The following is a 20394-nucleotide window of genomic DNA, read 5'->3' on the forward strand; positions in this document are numbered from 1 at the left end:
ACAAACAAACCTCCATTTAAACCCAGGCATTTTACTGGCAATATCCACTACATATTCCAGGTATGATTCTAGTCTTAAACTACCCCATAAAAGAACTTAGAAACCATCCTCAATTCATTTTAAGGGTATCAGAATCACACATTAAAATTTAGCAAGGAAAACAGGGTAGGGTGTAATTAAAGGTTAGGAGCACAAATGAGCCTCTAGTCAACCTCTATTTATATTAAAATACAAATGTCCCTCTATCATATGCATTAACTATTATAGAATCATACATAGGAATACCACTCAATTAAAAAAGGAATGAATTAGTAATATACAAAACTACATGGATGAATTTCAAACAGTGTGCTAAGTGAAAGGCCTAGGAAAAGAAGGCAGACCTGCTGGTTCCAGTCCGCAATCCCAGTGACTTGGGAAACTGAAGCAAGAGAATCACAAGTTCAGGGCTACCTTGAGCAACTTAGTGAGACACTGACTATTTCTATTACAAAAAAGAAAGTAAAGGCGAGTCTCACTGAGTGATAAAATGCTTACTTAGTATGTGTGAGGCCATAGGTTCAATCTTCAGTACCACCGACAAGTAAACAAATACATAAATAAAATAAACTGTATGACACCATTTATGTTACTCTGGGGAACTCTGGAGCAGGTCAATGATTAATTAACAGGTGAACTAAAGATTAAGAGCCCTGTTAAGTATTAAAGGAATAGGGATAACAAGATGAGTCAGCAGGTAAAGCGCTTGTCCTACAAGTCTGCTGATGACACACTAACATCATAACCACATACCAAAAATTATTATAATAAAAAGGTATGAATCCTAATTGTATGGTTGGTGATGATTATCAATTATTCAACTGTCAACATTAGTCAAAATTTGGAGGAACTATATACTAAAAAGTATATTTTAGTGCATATAAATTATATGTTAGTAAAGAAAATACTAAGCAGGAATTTTAAAAGCAACATATATAAACTAGTCCAGGTATAGAAAGGTACTTAAACACTACAAAAATCAATTAATATGTTATACTAAAGAAAATTTAAAACTCACTAATGACAGAAAAAGATGGTTGTGCTATGGCTTTGCTCTTTTGGCTTTTTGGCTCTTTTGCGGCTGGAGGGGGCACTACCTAGTTCCAAAATAACTCACATATGGAGGTTTAGTTATGAATGCTCGGCCTTAGCTTGGCTTGTTTCTAGCCATCTTTCCTTAAATTCTGCCATCTACCTTTTGCCTCTGGGCTTTTATCTTTTTGTTTCTGTAAATCTTACTTTCCACTCTTACTATACAGCTGGGTGGGTGGCTGGTTGGCTCCTCTCGTTTGTTCGTTCTCTCCTTGTTCCTCGAGCCTTGTTTCTCCTTCTATTTATCCTCTCTGCCTGCCAGCCCCGCCCATCCTTGCTCCTGCCTCACTATTGGTCATTCAGCTCTTTATTAGGACCATCAGGTGTTTTAGACAGGCAAAGAATCACAGCTTCAGAGTTAAACAAATGCAGCATAAACAAAAGTTGAGACAGGGTTTCTCTGTATTGTTTTGGAGGCTGTCGGACCAGCCCGGCCTCGAACTCACAGAGATCCGCCTGCCTCTGCCTCCCGAGTGCTGGGATTAAAGGTGTGCGCCACCACGGCCCGGCCAAAAGTCACACATCTTAATAAAATATTCTACCACAAAGGATGGCTAAACTTCAAAATCTATTCACAATTTTTAAAACTTCAAACTAAGAATGGGGGAGAATTTTTTCTTTCTTTATCCAATAAATCTTAAAAACAGAAATTGTCAGGTGGTGGTGGCGCACGCCTTTAATCCTAGCAGTCAGGAGGCAGAGTCAGGCAGATCTCGGTGAGTTCGAGAGTTCAGGGCCAGCATGTTCTACACAGGGAAATCATATCTCAAAGAAAAAAGAGAAAACCTTACAAAACACTAAAGCATCATGCTTACTGGAAAATTTCCTTTCATTAGGAAACAAAGAAAGGTGCCCACTACTGTCCCTTTTATTCAACACATTTTTAAGTCCAAGAGAGCAGATTAGCAGAAGTCAGGAATTGTGGCACACCCCTGCAATCCCAACACTCAGGAAGCTGAGATGGACTGATTAAGTTTTAGGTCAGCACGGATCACTACAAGGCATGTTTCAGGGCAGCCTGGACTAGAGTGAGACCCTGCCTCAACCAAAATATTTAGTAAACAAAACTTAAGTTATAATAAAAACCTATGATAAAGGCACAAAAGAATTTATAGATAATTGGGTCCTTTTAAGTACTTTAGTACACTTAAAATTTCTTCACACTTTTTAAGAAAACATATTTAACAAAGCTAATTCAAACTGTTATTCCATTACCTTGGCTAGCGTCTGTGGTGCTGGATTTCAAGGAAAGCTGCTTTGTCCCATCTTTTACTCTTTTCAGCCGGTTCTTATCCCCTGGTAAAGTCAGTTTTTGCCTGAGTGGTTTTAATTCAAACGCCTGAAAAGTCTTGACCTGCGCCTTCTCCTCGGGAGCGACTTCTTTACTTGAGTCTTTTGTAATACTGGCATTGTCAGTGCTTGTCTGGTCTTCAAAATGCAATGTCTTAGCATCTTCCTGCACATGCTCTTCTTTGCTATTCAAAGCTAGCTTTTCATCCTTATTGATGCACTCTAGTTCCAGCTGTATTTGCTTATACTTTAAAAGCAAATCTTCAAAAGTTTCTTCCCCACAGTTTTCACTTTTGCATGAATGATTCTGTTTTCTTGATGGAGACCTTCCAAAACTTTTGGCTGAACAGCATATTAAGGAAACCAGTTTCCAAAATTTTTCCAGTTAAATTTAACAAAAATACTTAAGTTATTGATGAATTTTTGTCCCTCAATGTTTCAAGATGAACAGATATTTTTAAATTACTAAATTTCATTTAATATATGTGCTGCTAATGCCTGCTTATGTGCCCATATTGCAATTTAACAATCAGTCCACTTACAAAATCATTAGTGTCAGAAATTACCAGTTGAATCCACAGGTAGCATCCTTCCTTCTGTAAGTATGAGGAAAACCCAAAGCATTGAATAGATGGTAAGGACGCTTTCTGCAGGAAAGGGGAGTAACTGTTTTGTCACAGATGTTGACAATTTACACTTCTGATAATCAGGAGGGAATCTTCTCTTTTATTAGTTTCTTCTCATTTCAAATTTTCAAAAAAATAAATAAAAAATGAACACTGACAATTAGGAGACATTTCTTTAAAAAAACTGATACATAATAAATTGAGAATTCATCAGTACTAAATCTGACACATTCATAATTAATATAAAAGCCATGTAACAAAAAAATAAAAATTTTAAATGTTATTTAAATGTATTTTCTAATTTTAAGCAATTCACAAATATGATATAAATTTCATTCTGCAAGTTAAGTGAAAAGCTGGGTAAATTATGTAGTTTCAATAAACTACTTGTGTTTTCATTGATTATAACAATGTTGTCCTTCTCTGCTTAACAAACAGCCAACCAAGATTTCAAACTCCTGATGACCCATTCAAAGATGGGAATCATGACCACAAATTTGAGAAACTAGATGAACTTAAACTTAAAATCAATAGTTCTGCTGTTAAAACTGTTCTAGTAAATCTCCACTTCTTAAAAGAAGTCCTGTCCCTGAGCCCCCTAGCTGTCCTGGAACTTGATTTAAAATCGAGGACCATATTGGCCTTGAACTTATAGAGATGCGCCTGCCTCTGCCTCCCAAGAGCCGGGATTAAAGGTGTGAGCCACCACTACCTGGCAATACCCTTCTTTCCTCCCATCCCACCAAATGGAATCTAGTTTTATTAATTCAACAGAAACTAATCTAAATTTATAGATTATTATTTTTAATCTTCATTTTACCTGATTCCTTTGCAGTCACTGTACACCACTGATGTCTCTGCCTCTGTGACTCTCACGTCTCCTCATTTATCTACATTTTTTAATGCTTCCTAACTCCTTTGTCTTCAAAGCTTGAGATGGAGTTCTGTAGTTGTCAGAATTCAGTCTTTTTCATTTGACAACATTTTAAGTATTCCCACCGTTTTACCTACCACATGAGAGGAATCTGAATTGATAAGGTATTTGGGGTTCTCTATTGCCCACAACCCATGCACATACTGCTGTCAAAATAATCTTATGTTTGTTTTGTTTGTTTGTTTTCTGAGGCAGGATTTCTCTGCATAACAGGTCTAGCTGTCCTAGACTCTCTTTGTAGATCAGACTGGCCTCGAACTCAGAGATCCACCTGTCTCTGCCACCCAAGCACTGGTCAAAGTAATCTTTATAGATTATAAAACTTCAGATTATTCTTCTGAGAGCCCAAAGCCCTTAGAATGAATGCCTTTATTATCTGACCTGGGCTTACCTTTCCAACCTCACCTTTTCCCGGCTCATCACAATTGATACAGCTTTCTTCTGTTCAACTTGACCCCAATTCAAGACACCTAGATGAAGCCAAAGTTATTCCCTGGCCATTTATGCATTCTTTGTTCGTAAATACTGTAATTATCTATATTCCAGCTGAGCCATCTAAAGCCAAATAGATACTAAAGACACTGTAGACATTTGCAAAGAGAGTATGTTCAATATACCAACAAAAAGTAACCTAATAACTGAAAAATGAGTGAAAACAATTGTGTTATGGTCATTAACTTACCTCTGAGACAAAATCCCTCTACAACATAATTAGGATCAAATCAACAATTGCTTGTTTGTCAGGATGTGACTTCTAATTTGTATTCTATGTACTACTTGCTGAGGCTATAGCTCAGTGGTACAAGGACACATAAAAGAGGAGCTTGAGCTGGAGAGGATGGTGCAGCCAGGACCTGAGTTTGATTCCCAGCACCCATGTTAGGAGGTTTACAACTGCCTGTAGTTACGGTTTTAGGCAATCTAACACCCCTGATTTCCAGAGGCACTTATGTGAATATATGCACACACACACATATTTAAAATTAATAAAAATAAATCTTTAAAAAAAGAAAACAAACTTCTTTCATATGATTTTGGTGGCAAATGTATAATGCCAACTACCATGGAAGTTGAGACCTACTTCACAAGATCCTCTCTTCAAGCAAAATGTAAATGAACCAATGATGCAGTTTCTACAGCAAAGCCTTGGGCTCAACTCTCAGTACCAAAAAAAAAAAAAAAAAAAAAAAAAGAGGAAGAAAGAGAAAGGGAAACTGACTTTTAAACCTGCTGTTTTAAAGGAAGAACCACTTTTCAATGTTAGCTGAAGCCAAAAGAGAGGATAACTTGACCCATGTCAGGCACTGTCCTAATTATGTTAAATCTCCTCTAATTTCAAAGTTATACATGGGAGGCCAAACACTAACAGACTGAGGAGGTAGAGGCAGAAGATCAGGAGTCCTGAGGTAGCCTATGCTACATGAGACCCTGTGTCTCTCTCTCTCTCTCTCTCTCTCTCTCTCTCTCTCTCTCTCTCTCTCACACACACACACACACACACACACACACACACACACACACACACACACACACACACACACACACTGAATAGGAATGAAGAGCTGTAGGGAGACTGATACAAGTCAAATGCCATAGCTTTGAGGCCAACTGGATTACACAGTGAATGCCACAGAAGCTACAATGTGCATCTATGTCTCCAAACAAGAACAATTAAAAAAAAAAAAAAACCTGAAACAGGCCAGGCAGTGGTATCAAATGCCTTTAATCCCAGCACTTGGGAGGCAGAGAAGGGGGAATCTCTGAGTCTGCTGAGATCAACCTCGTCTGTAGGGCAGCCTATAAATCCACTTCCAGGACAACCAGAACTGTTAAACAGAGAAAGTTTGTCTAGAAAAACCATTAAAACAAAAAACCCTGGTCTATTCTGTTTTCTTTAAAGTTGCAAGTAATTTATTTTAATTATAGAATAGAAAAAAATGATACTCAAGCTATTTCACATCTAAATCACTTGAGTCATAATTGCCCTCATTCTTTTTTAGACGATATTTGTGAAATAGTCATTTTTATAATCACAGTAGATATATGAATTAAGTGGAGTATTATACTGATACTGAAGGAATATGAATAGGGCTTGGTATTGCAAGTTTTATTTGCTCCCATTATGTTTTCCTTCTCCAGTTCTTACTAAGAATACTACCTCTATGGTGGTTTACTGATATTTCATGAGAACAAGAATGAAGACAAGCAAACCAAGCATCTTATTCTTAAAGTGCAGTGTCTGAAACACAATCAATACGAAAGCTGATTTCTGACAAGCTATCAGAGAAATCAAATTCACATTAACCACACTGGATATTTACCTACATTCCTTTTTCCATAAGTACATAAAAATATTAATATATGGCATAACCCCTATACAGCAGCAAATAAACAGACGAAAATGGGGAGGAAGGAAGTAGGCAAGCCTAATCACCTTTGAATTGCCACTGTGCTTTTGTCCTCAATTTGATGTTTTACTAAACTCTATTTTCACAACACAAATTACACATTTCATCTACATAACCTTAAAAAACATGCTTATGTAAACATCCTTTGTTGTTGAATTCGGAAAACAAAAAGCCATGATATTTGCATGTAATCATACCCAAAGGTTTTCTAATCTTCATGAAAGAACATTCACTGTGTTTTAAAAGGTTACCTACCTGGGCGTTGGTGGCGCATGCCTTTAATCCCAGCACTCAGGAGGCAGAGGTAGGTGGATCTCTGGGAGTTCAAGATCAGCCTGGTCTACAACAGCAAAGCCTCCAAAGCCACAGAGAAAACCTGTCTCGAAAACAAACAAACAAACAAAAAAAGTTACCTACCTATAACTTTTCTGCAAAACAATCTTGAGATGCTCCCAAAGCAATTTTAGGTGGTAGAAGTAAAAGCTGTGTCAGGACACAGGAACCAAAATCTGTTATTTCTTTAAATATCCCTTGCCCAATAACATCATGACATCTAGAAAAAGTGCTTCATAAAAATAATTTTGAGTATCTTCCAATTAAGTGTCATATGTAAACTTTATAGAAAATATATTAAACAACCATTACATCATAGGAATTATAGCTAGTAATAAAAGTGCTTAGTAAACTATTTTAAACTATTAGTACAAGTCGGGATGTATAAACCCATCATAAAACACAAACGTTTTGGACGATTAATTTCTGAAAATAAACCCCGAGTAAACCTGGTATTGTTAAAGATAGCCAATAATAAGGTTAGAGGCAGCAAAAGTTAGGAAACTGGCTGTTTTTCTTACCCACTTGTAGAGACACATCCCTCCCCTACATACACTACATACAATAAAAGTGCTGATAAGTTTATCTGACTCTGATCTGCACATTGGCAGCACCAAGAATTACAAAGCCCCAAAGTCAAGATGGGAAAGTGAACTCAATGCATTTAGCATTCCAAACTACGGATGGATGGACTGAAAAGATTTAAATTACTAAAACTGGTAAAAAGTAAAGGATCTACATCCACGCACGCACACACTTTCAAAGGCAGTAATGAGAACTCTAGAGGAGGAAGAAGAAATTCACAAGGACAGTAAAATTACACAGGGAAACGACGAATTCTAATGTCAGGGTTTATGAGTCTTTCTTTCCTCTAATAATCTAAGCGAATTTCCCATAAAATACGAAACTCCGGTGCTAGCAAAGAAGCAAGTTACCAATGAAATCTGGGCGGCTGGTGTGTACCGTTAAAAACCTGGTTTCTCTAGCTGACCCGAATCCACGGCACACTCGATGTTTGAGAGCGGTCCAGTCCAATAAAACAATCTAAGAAAATAGCGGTGGAGTGTGGCACATGACAACTGCCGACGCACGGAGAGACATATAGGTGGTTCCGAAAAGTTAGAACTCGGGGACCTAGTCCTGACGCTAAAGAGAGCTCCGGCGACACACCCAGGGCAGACCGCCACGTTAAGGATACAGCTCTTGCGGGGTGGAGAGGGCTCTCGCCAACTCTGACTGCTGCCGAATCCGGATCCCGCTCCTCCTCCTCCTCCCAGGGGAGGTCTGCACCCCGGCTTGCCGCCTCGCTCGCCCACTCCTCGCCCCCGACTCCACCGACTCCCACCCCGGTAAGGCCTGCCTCGAAAGCGGAAACGGTCCAGGGCGATGTGGCTCCGCTCCCAGAACGACGGCCGGGGGCTGCTTTCCGACAGGGAGCCCGAAGGCATCCGCACCGGGGGCGGATGAGTCCGGAACGGTTCTTTGGGTCGGTAGCTGCTGTGTCCCCTGAGGTGGCCCCGTTCCGACGGGTGCCGCGAGCGTGAGAAATTCCTCAGCTGCTGCTGAGAAGAGGACGACGACGACGACGAGCCGCCGCCTCCCCCGGATCCGCCGCCGCGGGGCGGGTGAGCAGGCCTCCGCCGCGGGTACGGTAACAGCCCGCCGCAGCTACTGCTGGTGCTGCTGCTCCGGCTCCGGATCTGGCTGTTGTTGTCGTCGTCGCTGATCTCCCCATCCTCAAGCTCCCCTTCTTCCTTCGGGGAGAGGCCGCTAGAGGCCGGGGTCGAAGTATCAGCGGTCGCCATCCGGGGAGCAGCGCCGGTCACACCGCCTTAGCCCTCCGTCCGGGGACCCGCCCGACCGCTGCCTTCCCCTCCCTCCTCTCCCCTGTGTCCTAACGGGCCCGGCAGGCGCGGCCTTCCCGTGCTCCGACGCCTAGCAGGCTCTGCTCCCCAACTTCCCCGCACCCCAGATCTCTCTCGCCGGACCGTCGCTCAGCCAGTACCCTCTCCTAGCGCCCCCTTGCTGCTCTTCCGCCTCGCGAGAAAGGAGCCGTGGAGGAGGAGGTGGAGGAGGAGGCCGTGTCCCGATCGTCATTTCCGGCCGCACGCCGGAAGGAGGCGACTTCCGAGTCTCGCGATAGAAAGGAAGGGCGACGGACGCGATGCTCGCTGGGATTTGTAGTCTCTTCTTGCGCCAAAGGCTTCGCCCTTGAGCCCGGTGGACCTAACTGTCCCTGGCGTCCTGGCTGAGATGGCCCGGTCGGTGGCCGGGTAGCGGGCCTGCGTTTCCGAGTCACTCATTGGTGGGGAAGACACATGCCCATCTCGTTGCTCGGGCGCCCTTATCTGAGACTCAGTCTACCTACTGTCTTTGGGACCCCGGGGGGGAGAGCGGGCGTGGCCGCCATGTTGGTGAAGGCGCCGGGGGCTGCGGGACCGTTGGCTGGTGCGAGCCTGAACGCGCCATGTTAATAAAGAGACGGGGGAGTGGGCGCTCCCTCCCACCCGTGTAGCGTGCACGCCCCTCTCCCTCGCGTCGCCGGCCTCGTTTGTCTGTAGCGTTGCGACAGCCGCTTTAGCGGGCTGCGCTGGCGTCAGGGAGCGCCGCCGAATGAGGGGCCGGGGGAGATGCCGACCAATTGCGCCGCGGCGGGCTGCGCCGCCACCTACAACAAGCACATTAACGTCAGCTTCCACAGGTAACCTGGGCGAGGGAGTGGGTGACGGAGCCGGGCATCCAAGGCGCGAGGGGACCTCAGTCCCGAGCCCGGCTGCTGAGAATAACCTGGGGACGTGGGGGTTGGGGGGGACACACGGCAGTTCGGTCCCTTTGTGTGTGGCTTCGCGCAGCTGGAGACCTCTCTGCTCCTTTTCCCGAGGAATGTGGACACCCGCTTTGCGCAAAGAAACGCGGGTTCTTGCGAACGATAACCCTCGCATTAAAGAGTGATGAGCGTACCTTTACTCTCTGCTCTTTTGTTGTTGTTTTTAATGTCTTAGACCATCCCTTGGCACGAATGACGCCATAAAGGAATCATTTCCCGTCCAAGTCAACACATTCCCGTAAAAAGCCTGCTGTGCTCGAGTTTTAAAATTAGGAAAGTCTCACTAGCTGAATTGACGTGGGAAAACGTTTTGTCATAGGCACACGCAGTAGCTGCGGAGGACCTGAGTCATCACTTGACCGCCATGTAATTAAGCAGTGTTTATCAAAGCGCAAACAGAAGCTTTCTCTTGAACAGAATCATGAAATGAACCTAGGTTCTGTCTTTCTTTCGATGAGAGCACAGCCGTGTCTTTAGTTCCGCTAAGTCAAACTATGCAAAGCATTTGAACACTGCCTTGAATATAATAGGAACTCCGTAAATGTTCACTTTTCCATCAAGAACTGCCACCCGCCTGAAGAAACTTAATACTAGAAACTTAAGTGAAAACGGTTATCTTATATACCCCACCATATAAATTGAGATCTTAGAATATAGAAAATACCTCTGATCTTTTCCCTACCTCACTATTACTAAGCGCACCCATCCCCTGACTAAAAGCTGCCACTTAAAACATCCTTCTGGTGTTTGTTTTTAAAGTACTCCATGCAAATGTAGTGCTTTATTCATTCGTACAGCTGCTGTGCACTAGGTCCCTAATCGCCTGACATTATGCTAATGACGAAGAAAGCCCTTACCCTCGGGGAACTTTAGAATTGAATAGAGGAGGAAGACATAATTACAGTTGAGTGCCACAGAAAAAACATTCAAAGGGATCTAATTTAGCATTGGAAAGTCAAAGGACACTTCACAAAAGAGGTGACATGTCGACTGAGACCAAAGGAAGACTGTAGGCTTGGTCCTCTCTATGAAGCAGTTTCTGTTCTGTTCCGGGAGTACTTGAGAAGCCCCAAGAATGTAAAAAGAATAGCATGATTCTACTTCCATAGTAAAAAGCCTTCTGGCTGCAGGGTGGAGTTGAGAGTGATACTTAAGGTTCTAGTCAAGCCTCACCAGAGGTGAATTTGCTGAGAAAGGAACCTGTTGTAGAATGTTCTTTCATCTACCATTTCCTTCACAGGGAAACCATGCTGTATGAATGCTGCTGCTTAGTTGTGGGTACAGGAGCACTGAATTAGGGGAGGTGAGAGAGCTGAATGAGAAGAAATGAGGAAGCTGTGTAAAAGGGAGGCCAAGCCTGGTGTGGTGATACATGTCTGTAATCTCAGAGATGAGAAGAAAGAGGCAGGGATGTCATTAGTCTGAGGCTGGCCTGAGCTCCATAGACCCTGTCTCAAGATAAAATTTAAATAAACCTGGGGAATCCATCCAGTGGCCTTGAAGAGGATGTTCTTAGCAGTCAGGGTGGAGAGAAGTAGACAGGTTTTGAGAAATGTTTGAGGAGAATTTACTGGATTTGGTAATTGGCTGTGGAAGACAAAAGGGAGGAGTCTAGCCACTAAAAGCAGTGGAGAGCTGGGTTTGGTGGCTTACAGCTGTAATCTTAGATTATAGGAGGCAGAGTTTGGAGGACACACCCCAAGGTCCAGGCCTGTCTGGACTACAGAATAAAACTCTTGTCTGGAAGAAGATGAAGAAAAAAAGACGCACCATATACATACTGTCCATCTAATGTGAATCTAGCATTTTTATGGTAGCCTTAGAAATTTAGGTCTTTATAATTGCTAGGCACATTCCTATATTCCTTTTATATGGTAGTAGGTAGAAGCATCACCATGAGTTCAAAGCCAGCCTGAGTTCCAGAATGAATTTGAGGCCTGGCTACAAAATAAAACCCGGTTTCCAAACACAACAAGCAAAACAAACCAAAAATGGGTTCTAAAATATCATAATAAAAATGAATTCCTGTTTTCACAAACACAAATAGTATTTAATTTGTCTTATAGGACATAGGGGTGTGTGTCTGTCTGTCTGTCTCACTATGTAGCCCTGGCTGGTTCATACTGAATCTGTAGACCAGATTGACCTTAAACTCATAGAGATCTCTCTGCCCGTGCCTTCCAAGTATTTCTATTAAAGATATGTACCACCATGCCTGGCCAACATAGACTTCTTCTCTCTCTCTCTCTCTCTCTCTCTCTCTCTCTCTCTCTCTCTCTCTCTCTCTCTCTCTCTCTCTCTCTCTCTCTCTACTGAGTGTGGGCCAATGTACTCCCCTGGTCCTCTGCCAACCCCATAGGTTCACTATCGGTAGTGAAATGCCATCCAACACACATACTGATTCCCGAATTCCCCTTTTCAGTAAGTGAAATACCATCCACCCAACAAGTTGGAAACAATCCAACTTGATGCGTGGCTATTCCCTCTTGACTGGATATTCTAACAGCATCTTAGCTGGTTTCCTGGCTTCCATTCATGTACTTGTAACCATCCTACTATAATCAATGGTCTATAGCTCCATAGTAGCAGTTGTCTTTTCATGAAAGGGGGAAAGCCCCCATATACAGTATTTACCCAGTTTCTAAGATGCATTTACTCTCACCAAGCTTGGTTTCAAGCCACCAACATGACATGACTAATCGTGGAGCTAAGAAGAGATGTATAATAGCACACTAATCTGTCGTGGTTCTACCATATAGATACAGTAGACATAAATAACAAAATAGAAATAAGGGCTGGAGAGATGGAATCAGCAGCTAAGAATGTGTACTGCTCTTCCAGAGCTCCCAGGTTCAGTTCCCAGCACCTGAATGAGGCAGCCCAATCTATAATTTCAGCCTTCCATGTATGTTTCATGTCCTGCTCCTGAAATACTCTATAATTCATTATTCCTTCAGCATGTCCTATTCCATACAGCTCCATACTTACTCCTTTACAAAAGACCTACTATGCCACTAAGCTAAGTACTTACATGTTCTAATCTTTAAAAGAAATGTGTGAGCACGTGAATTTGTTGGGTTTTTTTTTTCTGAGACAAACACTAGAGTTGTGTTATCCCCTTAGAAGCATTTCTACCTCACGTTACAAATGGCAAAAATAAACTACTTGGGGCTGGCAATGTACCTCAATGGTAGATACTTACTGTATATGAGACCCTACTTTTGATCCTAGCACCGTTAGCTCCAAAAAGGGGGTCTAAAAAAGTTAAGTAAATTTGCCTGCTGTGCCCAGCTACTGTGCAAAGGAGCTAGCTTGGTTGTCCAACAATTGGACGGCCTCTCTGCTAACATGTTAGGACTACTTGATTCTTTACCTTCTCAGTACACACTCAGAGGGTAGGCATTTTTTTTATTACCACCACATGTACAATGCATTATTTAAATGTAAGCAAAATAGCATTGCTCAAACTATTGAGTGATTTTTTTTCCAACACATGTAAATGTTTTTTGTTTTTGTTTTTGTTTTTTTGGTTTTTCGAGACAGGGTTTCTCTGTGGCTTTGGAGGCTGTCCTGGAACTAGCTCTTCTAGACCAGGCTGGCCTCGAACTCACAGAGATCCGCCTGCCTCTGCCTCCAAAGTGCTGGGATTAAAGGCGTGCGCCACCAACGCCCGGCTTCACATGTAAATGTTTATAAAACCCTGGGTGCCTTGTGTGAATAAGAATATGTCCACATGTTACCACCATGTGAATTTGTTGATATTTATAGGATGTTTTTATTATTCAAATTTATCCAATGAACAACATCTACCGTAAAAATATACTGGGAAAAATCCAAATAGGATATTCAAGGACCAGGCAGAGTTGCACAGGCCTGTAACCCACAGGAGGTCAAGGTCATCCTCAGCTACATAGTAAGTTTGTTGTCAGCCAGGGTGACATTAGAGTCTTAAAAACAAATAACACCTGTAAAACATAATTTAAAATAATGCTATTAAGAGCCTGGTGTTGTTGGCGCACGCCTTTAATCCCAGCACTCGGGAGGCAGAGGCAGGTGGATCTTTGTGAGTTCGAGGTCAGTCTGGTCTACAGAACTAGTTCCAGGACAGCCTCCAAAGCTACACAGGGAAACCCTGTCTCGAAAAACCAAAATAATAATAATAATAATAATGCTCTAAGAACCAGCCGTGGTGGTACATGTCCACCATCCCAGCACTCAAGGTGGAAGCCAATGGACCCCAAATAATACTTACTGCTCATCTTCACTGATTGCCTAGTAAAATTAAATATATTTAACTAGGTTTGACAAACCATTAAATAATGAAGTAAGAGTTTGTTGAAATGAGAAAAGATTAGGATATATGTTAAGCCAAATGCAGCTGCTCACTCATGTAATCCACCACTTGAAAATCGAGGCACGTGGATTGCAGTTTTAGGCTGGCTCTGGACTGCACAGTGTGCTGCAGTCCAGCCTGGCTTAGATAGGTAGGCCCTATCTCAAAGAGCTCACAGGGAACTGAGAACTAAGCAAAGTTGGTAAGTTTATCAGAGCATGCCTTTTGAAGAAATTAAAAATATAAAAATATGAACTGTGAGCCGGGCGTTGGTGGTGCACGCCGTTAATCCCAGCACTTGGGAGGCAGAGGCAGGGGGATCTCTGAGTTCGAGGCCAGCCTGGTCTACAGAGCGAGTTCCAGGACAGACTCCAAAACAATACAGAGAAACCCTGTCTCGAAAAACCAAAAAAAAAAAAAAAAAAAAAAAAATGAACTGTGGAGTGACAGCACATCTTCAGGGCATATCTGATGTGAGGAAGTCATATCTGATGTGAGGAAGTCTATTTAGAGTACATTTGCACTTTCATCTGTACTATCACTGGCAATGTGTGCAGACGAATTCCATACATGTGATAGGCCTCCTGAACCACATGATCTCACATGGATGTTATGGCTCTTTATATACACAAATTAGTACATATGGAGGATGTAGTAATCAAACCAAAGAAGATTTAGAAGCTCATCGAGCAAAGGCACTTGCCATGAAAAGCAATCTGAATTTGATCCCAGAACCCATGCAAAGGTTGAAGGAGAAAAACCCAACACCAACACCTCAGACCTCCATTTGCAAGCTGGCACACATGCCCACCACGCACATATATCATACAAATATAGTAACAAAGGGATCTGTTAACATTCACATATTTATTGGGTGTCTTTGAGAGAGAAAGACTGTGTGTACATGCCATGGGCTGCATGTGAAGACAGGACAATTTGTGGGAATTGTTTTCTCCTTTCACCAGGTGGGTCCAAGAAATCTAACTCAGGTTGTGAGGTTCAATGGTAAGTGTTCTTACTTAATGAGTCATCTCACTTGCCCTAAATTAAAAAATAAAATAAAATAAGAATTATAATTGAAATTTAACTATATATGGATGTTGATTATGTTTCCAAGTCAATTAACAAAGCTAGAATTATTAGAATTTTCAGAAATAGCCTTTTATATTCGTGTCTTCCTTAAGCAGTATGTGTTGGATGGATGTATGTTTTGCATCTGAAATAAATATGAAAGGAAAAGGATAGCTTAAAGATCATTTATCTTCTTATTATTGTTTTCTGCTATGTTCCATAGCTCCAGAAATTTTTCAAATGCAGATTAACTACACAGAATTCAGTGAATTATTTATATATTCTGTATTTGTATTAATATGTCAAATTTTTTTGAGTTCTTGTTGTTTGCAAGGTCAAAGATAATCAGATAAATAATAGTAATAATCACTTTCCTCAAGAAACTTACAAGCCAGCAAGATGGCTCAGTAAGCAAAAGCCCTTGCTAAGGGCTAGGTCAGAAGGAATGTCTCTTTTTAAATTCTTGAAAAATTAAGCTAAGAGTTTTTGTCTAACTATTAATAACATAAAAATTATCATAAATTGGCATCTGGAGATTGTTTAGTTTTTCCCCATAAATGAGGAACTTTTTAAATTAAGTATAACAAAAACAGGAGAGTCAGAGTTTGAGTTGCTTTTTGTTTGCTTGTTTTAAGGTTTCCTTTGGATCCTAAAAGAAGAAAAGAATGGGTTCGCCTGGTTAGGCGCAAAAACTTTGTGCCAGGAAAACACACTTTTCTTTGTTCAAAGCACTTTGAAGCCTCCTGTTTTGACCTAACAGGACAAACTCGACGACTTAAAATGGATGCTGTCCCAACCATTTTTGATTTTTGTACCCATATAAAATCTATGGTAGGTGATACCACTCTCCTTTCTTCAAACATGCTTTAGATTCTAGTACTTTTTGTTTGTGCAAATGAGCAATTCACATTGTGCTAAAATGAGTGTGTAATGACATGCCTCAAAAAAGTAGAGCTTCCTCTTGTGTGAGAGAGGTACAGGCTAGAATCAGGACTTGGGTCTCCTGACTCCAATCTTGTTTCCCCTGTGAAGTCCAAACAAATTTCAGATTTTGGACTTCTGGATGTCCAAATTTAAGGATGCCCAGCAGCTAGAAATCTATACAAGTCCTCAAAGTCTGAAGCACTTGTAATCCAAGTACTTTGCATATGGGGCACTTGACCAAAATTGCAGCCTTACATAACTAAAAATTATTGTAATTATCAGTAAATGTACCATTGGCAAAAACGAAAAGATTAGTAATGACACCTCCAGAGTCACTCTGTTCTAATTGTAAGATGAGAAGCAAGTGGTGTGTAGTAAATCCTTTAGGAACACATATTCAGTTATGCCAAGAGATGGTGACTCAGGTCAAGACTTTATAAGAAACTATAGGGTTGGTCTGGAGAAGATGGCTCAGCGGTTAAGAGTACTGACTGTTCTTCCAGAGAGCCTGAGTTCAATTCCCAGCAACCACATGGTGGCTCACAACCACCTTGAGATTTGGTGCCCTCTGCTGGCATGCAGGCAGAAGATTGTATACATAATAAATAAAATATTAAAAAAAAAAAGAAACTATAGGGTTCATTCAGTTTAGCAGTGAGCTCTTGGGAGTTTGGAACACTAGAGGTTTTTGACCATGCATAGGGCAATTTAGTCAGATGCTAAAACTAAAGCCAGGGGCTTGAGAGATGAGTAAGAAATTATCAAATGTTGATTCATTTGAAAGAAAAGAGAGAATTAGGTTCAGGGTTAATGAACTGAAGTGAGTTTAAGCCTGGCTGGTGGCGCATACCCTAAATCCCAGCACTCTGAGGGCAGAAACATTTTGAGCTCTGAGTTCAAGACCAACTAGGTCTTATTGAATTCCAGGGCAGCCAGAGCTGCATACTCAGACCTTGTCTCAAAAACAACACAAACAAAACCACGTGGTTTAAGGCTGCAAATACAGCTCCGTGGTAGAGTGTGTCCAAAGTTTGATGCCCAGCACCAAGGAAAGAGACCACAAGAGGAAGAAGGATACATTATACGTTGATCTGATTAGAGAAGAAAAACTGAGAAAGTCACCTAAGGAAAAGAAAAAGTAGAAAACACAGGAGGGTTTGAAAAAGGGCATCTTCCCACTGAGAAGGAAAAAGCTATTGTTTAACTGTGACTTTGAATTTGGAAGGGGACATGAGTCAATGTTTTTTGTTGTTTTTTTTGTTTTGTTTTTTTTGTTTTTGTTTTTCGAGACAGGGTTTCTCTGTGGCTTTGGAGGCTGTCCTGGAACTCGCTTGGTAGTCCAGGCTGGTCTCGAACTCACAGAGATCCGCCTGCCTCTGCCTCCCGAGTGCTGGGATTAAAGGCGTGCGCCACCAACACCCGGCATGAGTCAATGTTTTAATGGGTGAGAGGATGTGTATCACTGCTGATGGTGGTGGTGGTGGTTATGATAAGATGATGATGATGATGATGATGATGATGATGTTAGAAAAGCTGCAGAACAGCAAGGGCTTTCTTATTTCTAAATATTCCAAATTTGAGCACCTCAAAGATTGCCTGCCCCCAAGTATGCACTCACATATTGAAATTGAAATGTACCATCAGCTGTCGCAGGCAATGCACATTTTTACTTCAAGTGCTCAGGAGGGAGAGGCAGGAGGATCAGTTCATCTGCTCCATAGAAAGGTCGACACCAGCAAGGACTATGTGAGGCATTATCTCAAGAAAAAGAAAGAGGAAGCCTATCTCTGCCTTTGGTAATTTATTTATCCAATAACTACTAAACTTTTTGTTATGCCAGAACCAGTTAGATGTTGAGAAAATGAAGGGTGAAGGAAAGCTCTGACATTTCTCTATAAGGAGAAGCCAGCTGTAGGTTTTTATTAGTAGGAACTATAACTTATTCAGTGTTATTTTCCCAGGAATTAATGCTTCAGTAGGTGGTTGGGTTGTTTTTGCTTTGCTTTGTTTTTGTTTGTTTGTTTTTGTTTGGAGAGACAATCTTGCTATTGAGGTAGCACAGACTATCTTCAAACTCTAGCCCAAGCTATTTTGTTGGTTTTGTTTTTTTGTTTTTTGTTTTTTGTTTTGTTTTTTTTTTGTTTTTGTTTTTCGAGACAGGGTTTCTCTGTATTGTTTTGGAGGCTGCCCTGGAACTCGCTTTATAGACCAGGCTGGCCTCAAACTCCCATAGAGATCCACCTGCCTCTGCTTTTCGAGTGCTGGAATTAAAGGCGTGCACTTTCAATACCCGGCTATTTTTTTTAACATTTATTTTATGTGTATTGGTGTTTTGCTTGAGTGTATGTCTGTACCACAAATATACCTTAGGCCTGTGGAAATAAGAAGAGGACAGTGGATCTCCTGGGAAAATGGAGTCACAAACAGTTGTTAGCCACTATGTAAGTGGTGGCAATCAAATCCAGGTCCTTTGGAAGAGCAACCAGTGCTCACCTACCTAGCCATCCTCCATCCCTACAAGCTACTCTTGAACTAGCCATCCTTCTGCCTCTACCTCTAAAATGCAAAAAAAAAAAAATGTTTCTTTATATTCTGGCTTTTTTGAGAGAGTTTCACTGTGTAGCCCTAGGCTAGTCTTAAATTTATGGCACTCCTGCCTCAGCCTCCTGAGTGCAGGGATCACAGTACATACCACCATACCTTAAGTGAATGTTTATTTAATAAGTAGAAGACACAATTACGAGAAGATGTGATACAGTAGGCAAACAAGTGGTTTACTATTTCTGGAGTATTCTGAACAAAAGAATCCTTTGCTTTCAGGTTTGGACAAAAAAAATTCCTAGCCAGATTTTAAATCTTTGAAGATTTAGTGTGAAGAATTATAAGTAAATCTGTTTGGGAACTTGATACCTCTATAGATATGTGAGTTTTTGTTTGTGTAGATTCCAGATCTAAACTATTCATCAAATTGAGAGACTAATACTTAACAAAAAGCAGATCAGATCAAAATGTCTAAACAAATTCTAGCGTGGTCTTAGTAAAAAGAATTGAAAAATATTTTTAAAACCTCCAAAAATCATATGGAATAATGTGGAAGATACCTTGAAAATCCACTGCTTATTTCTAAATCAATGTTTAAATGTCTATAGATAAAGGGCATAAGGAAACGGTAACTATCTAGGTATGGCAGCACAGACATTCCTTTAATCCCAGCACTCGGGAGATCAAAGCAGGTGGCTGTCTTTGAGTTCAAGGCCACCCTGGTCTACATATTCCAGGACAGCCAGAGCTGTCTATGTAGAGAGCCCATGTCTGAAAAATGAAAAGTGCAAGGTGACTAACTAGAGTTCATTCAACCTACTGAGAAACTCTAGCCATGGTTACATGAGATAGTGTGCTGTTGTTGCCCATTAAACTTTAAAAACAGTTGTTAAAAGAGCAGTTTAAATACCATGTTACTCAGAACTGGACACTGTTTACTTATTTGTGATATCCATAATTTATATTAAACTCTCTGTTCGGCTCAGAAACTCAAGTCAAGGAATCTTTTGAAGAAAAACGACAGTTTTACTCCAACTGGACCATGTACTTTAAAGCCCAACAGTCAGCAAGTACTGCTTGAACACAGTTATGCCTTTAGGAACCCTATGGAGGCGAAAAAACGGATAATTAAACTAGAAAAAGAAATAGCAAGCTTAAGAAGAAAAATGAAAACATGCCTGCAAAGGGAACGCAGGGCAACTCGGAGATGGGTCAAGGCCACCTGCTTTGTGAAGAACTTAGAAGCAAGTAACATGCTGCCTAAGGGCATCGCAGAACACATTTTACCAACTGCCTTAAGCAGTCTTCCTCTGGAAGATTGCAAACTTCTTGAGGAAGATCAACAAAGTAAAACATTACCAGTTCTCTAAATCTAAAACAGACAAGGAGATCTGCGTTCAAGTTTTCCTTACACAAAAATCCCATGCCCATCTTCCAGTCTTATCATCGAGGATACTTACGGCAGTTGTACTCAAATCAAGTACTTGAAGTAACAAGTCATTATGTAATGTACTACATACGGAGACTTGAGTCTAAGAAAAATGGGAAAGTTGAGCAACAACTTTGAGAGTGAGTGGAAGTGCCTTACATGAGGATCATGGACTTAGACACTGTCTTCAGAAACACTGCTTGCAGAGTGTTTCTGCTTTTGCTTTTAAACTGCTGTTAAATAGGAATGACAAATGATATGTTCATATGAAGAAAAACATTCTACGCCAAAGTTGGGATATTACATTCTAAAGAACATGCGAGGTAGGAGCTAATCATATTAAAGGTGAACTTAAAACTACTGGATTTTCTATGAATTAAATTAATGGGATTGTGATTGAAAATTTATAGAATAAAATTTCTGGGGTACGGGGCAAGTTTTTTTTTTCTTTTTTAACTTATTGTATTTTTTTTAACCAGTCAAAGTAAGCTTATCATGACCTTCCTTATAAGAACATTGGGCCTTAAAGTAGGTTATAAAATAATTT

The 20394-nt window shown here is 41.1% G+C and overlaps 2 protein-coding genes across 6 annotated transcripts in view; one reads left to right on the plus strand and one right to left on the minus strand.

Annotated features, from left to right (window-relative positions):
• Window positions 1–8799, minus strand: part of Zfc3h1 (zinc finger C3H1-type containing) — a 47353-nt gene extending 38554 nt beyond the window's left edge. The window contains exons 1-2 of one of the 2 annotated variants that reach the window (XM_040754851.1): window positions 7921–8799; window positions 2347–2763 (exon numbers count right to left, since the gene is read on the minus strand). In XM_040754851.1, coding sequence (XP_040610785.1) covers window positions 2347–2763; window positions 7921–8527 — 1024 coding nt within the window. In that variant the 5' untranslated portion in view covers window positions 8528–8799. The remainder of the gene's footprint in view (window positions 1–2346; window positions 2764–7920) is intronic. The other variant, XM_005081472.4, reaches the window with a different exon arrangement.
• Window positions 8800–9111: 312 nt separating this feature from the next.
• LOC101830095 (transmembrane protein 19) overlaps window positions 9112–20394 on the plus strand; it is a 39391-nt gene continuing 28108 nt past the window's right edge. For 2 of the 4 annotated variants that reach the window (XM_040754854.1, XM_040754852.1), the window contains exons 1-2: window positions 9136–9423; window positions 15589–15784. In XM_040754854.1, the coding sequence (XP_040610788.1) occupies window positions 9353–9423; window positions 15589–15784 (267 nt within the window). In that variant the 5' untranslated portion in view covers window positions 9136–9352. Of the gene's footprint in view, window positions 9424–15588; window positions 15785–19404; window positions 20208–20394 lie in introns of those variants that run through there. The other 2 variants (XM_040754860.1, XM_040754858.1) reach the window with 2 other exon arrangements.

This window comes from Mesocricetus auratus, unplaced genomic scaffold (genome assembly GCF_017639785.1).
Source record: "Mesocricetus auratus isolate SY011 unplaced genomic scaffold, BCM_Maur_2.0 Super-Scaffold_100011, whole genome shotgun sequence".
Taxonomy (NCBI): Eukaryota; Metazoa; Chordata; class Mammalia; order Rodentia; family Cricetidae; genus Mesocricetus; species Mesocricetus auratus.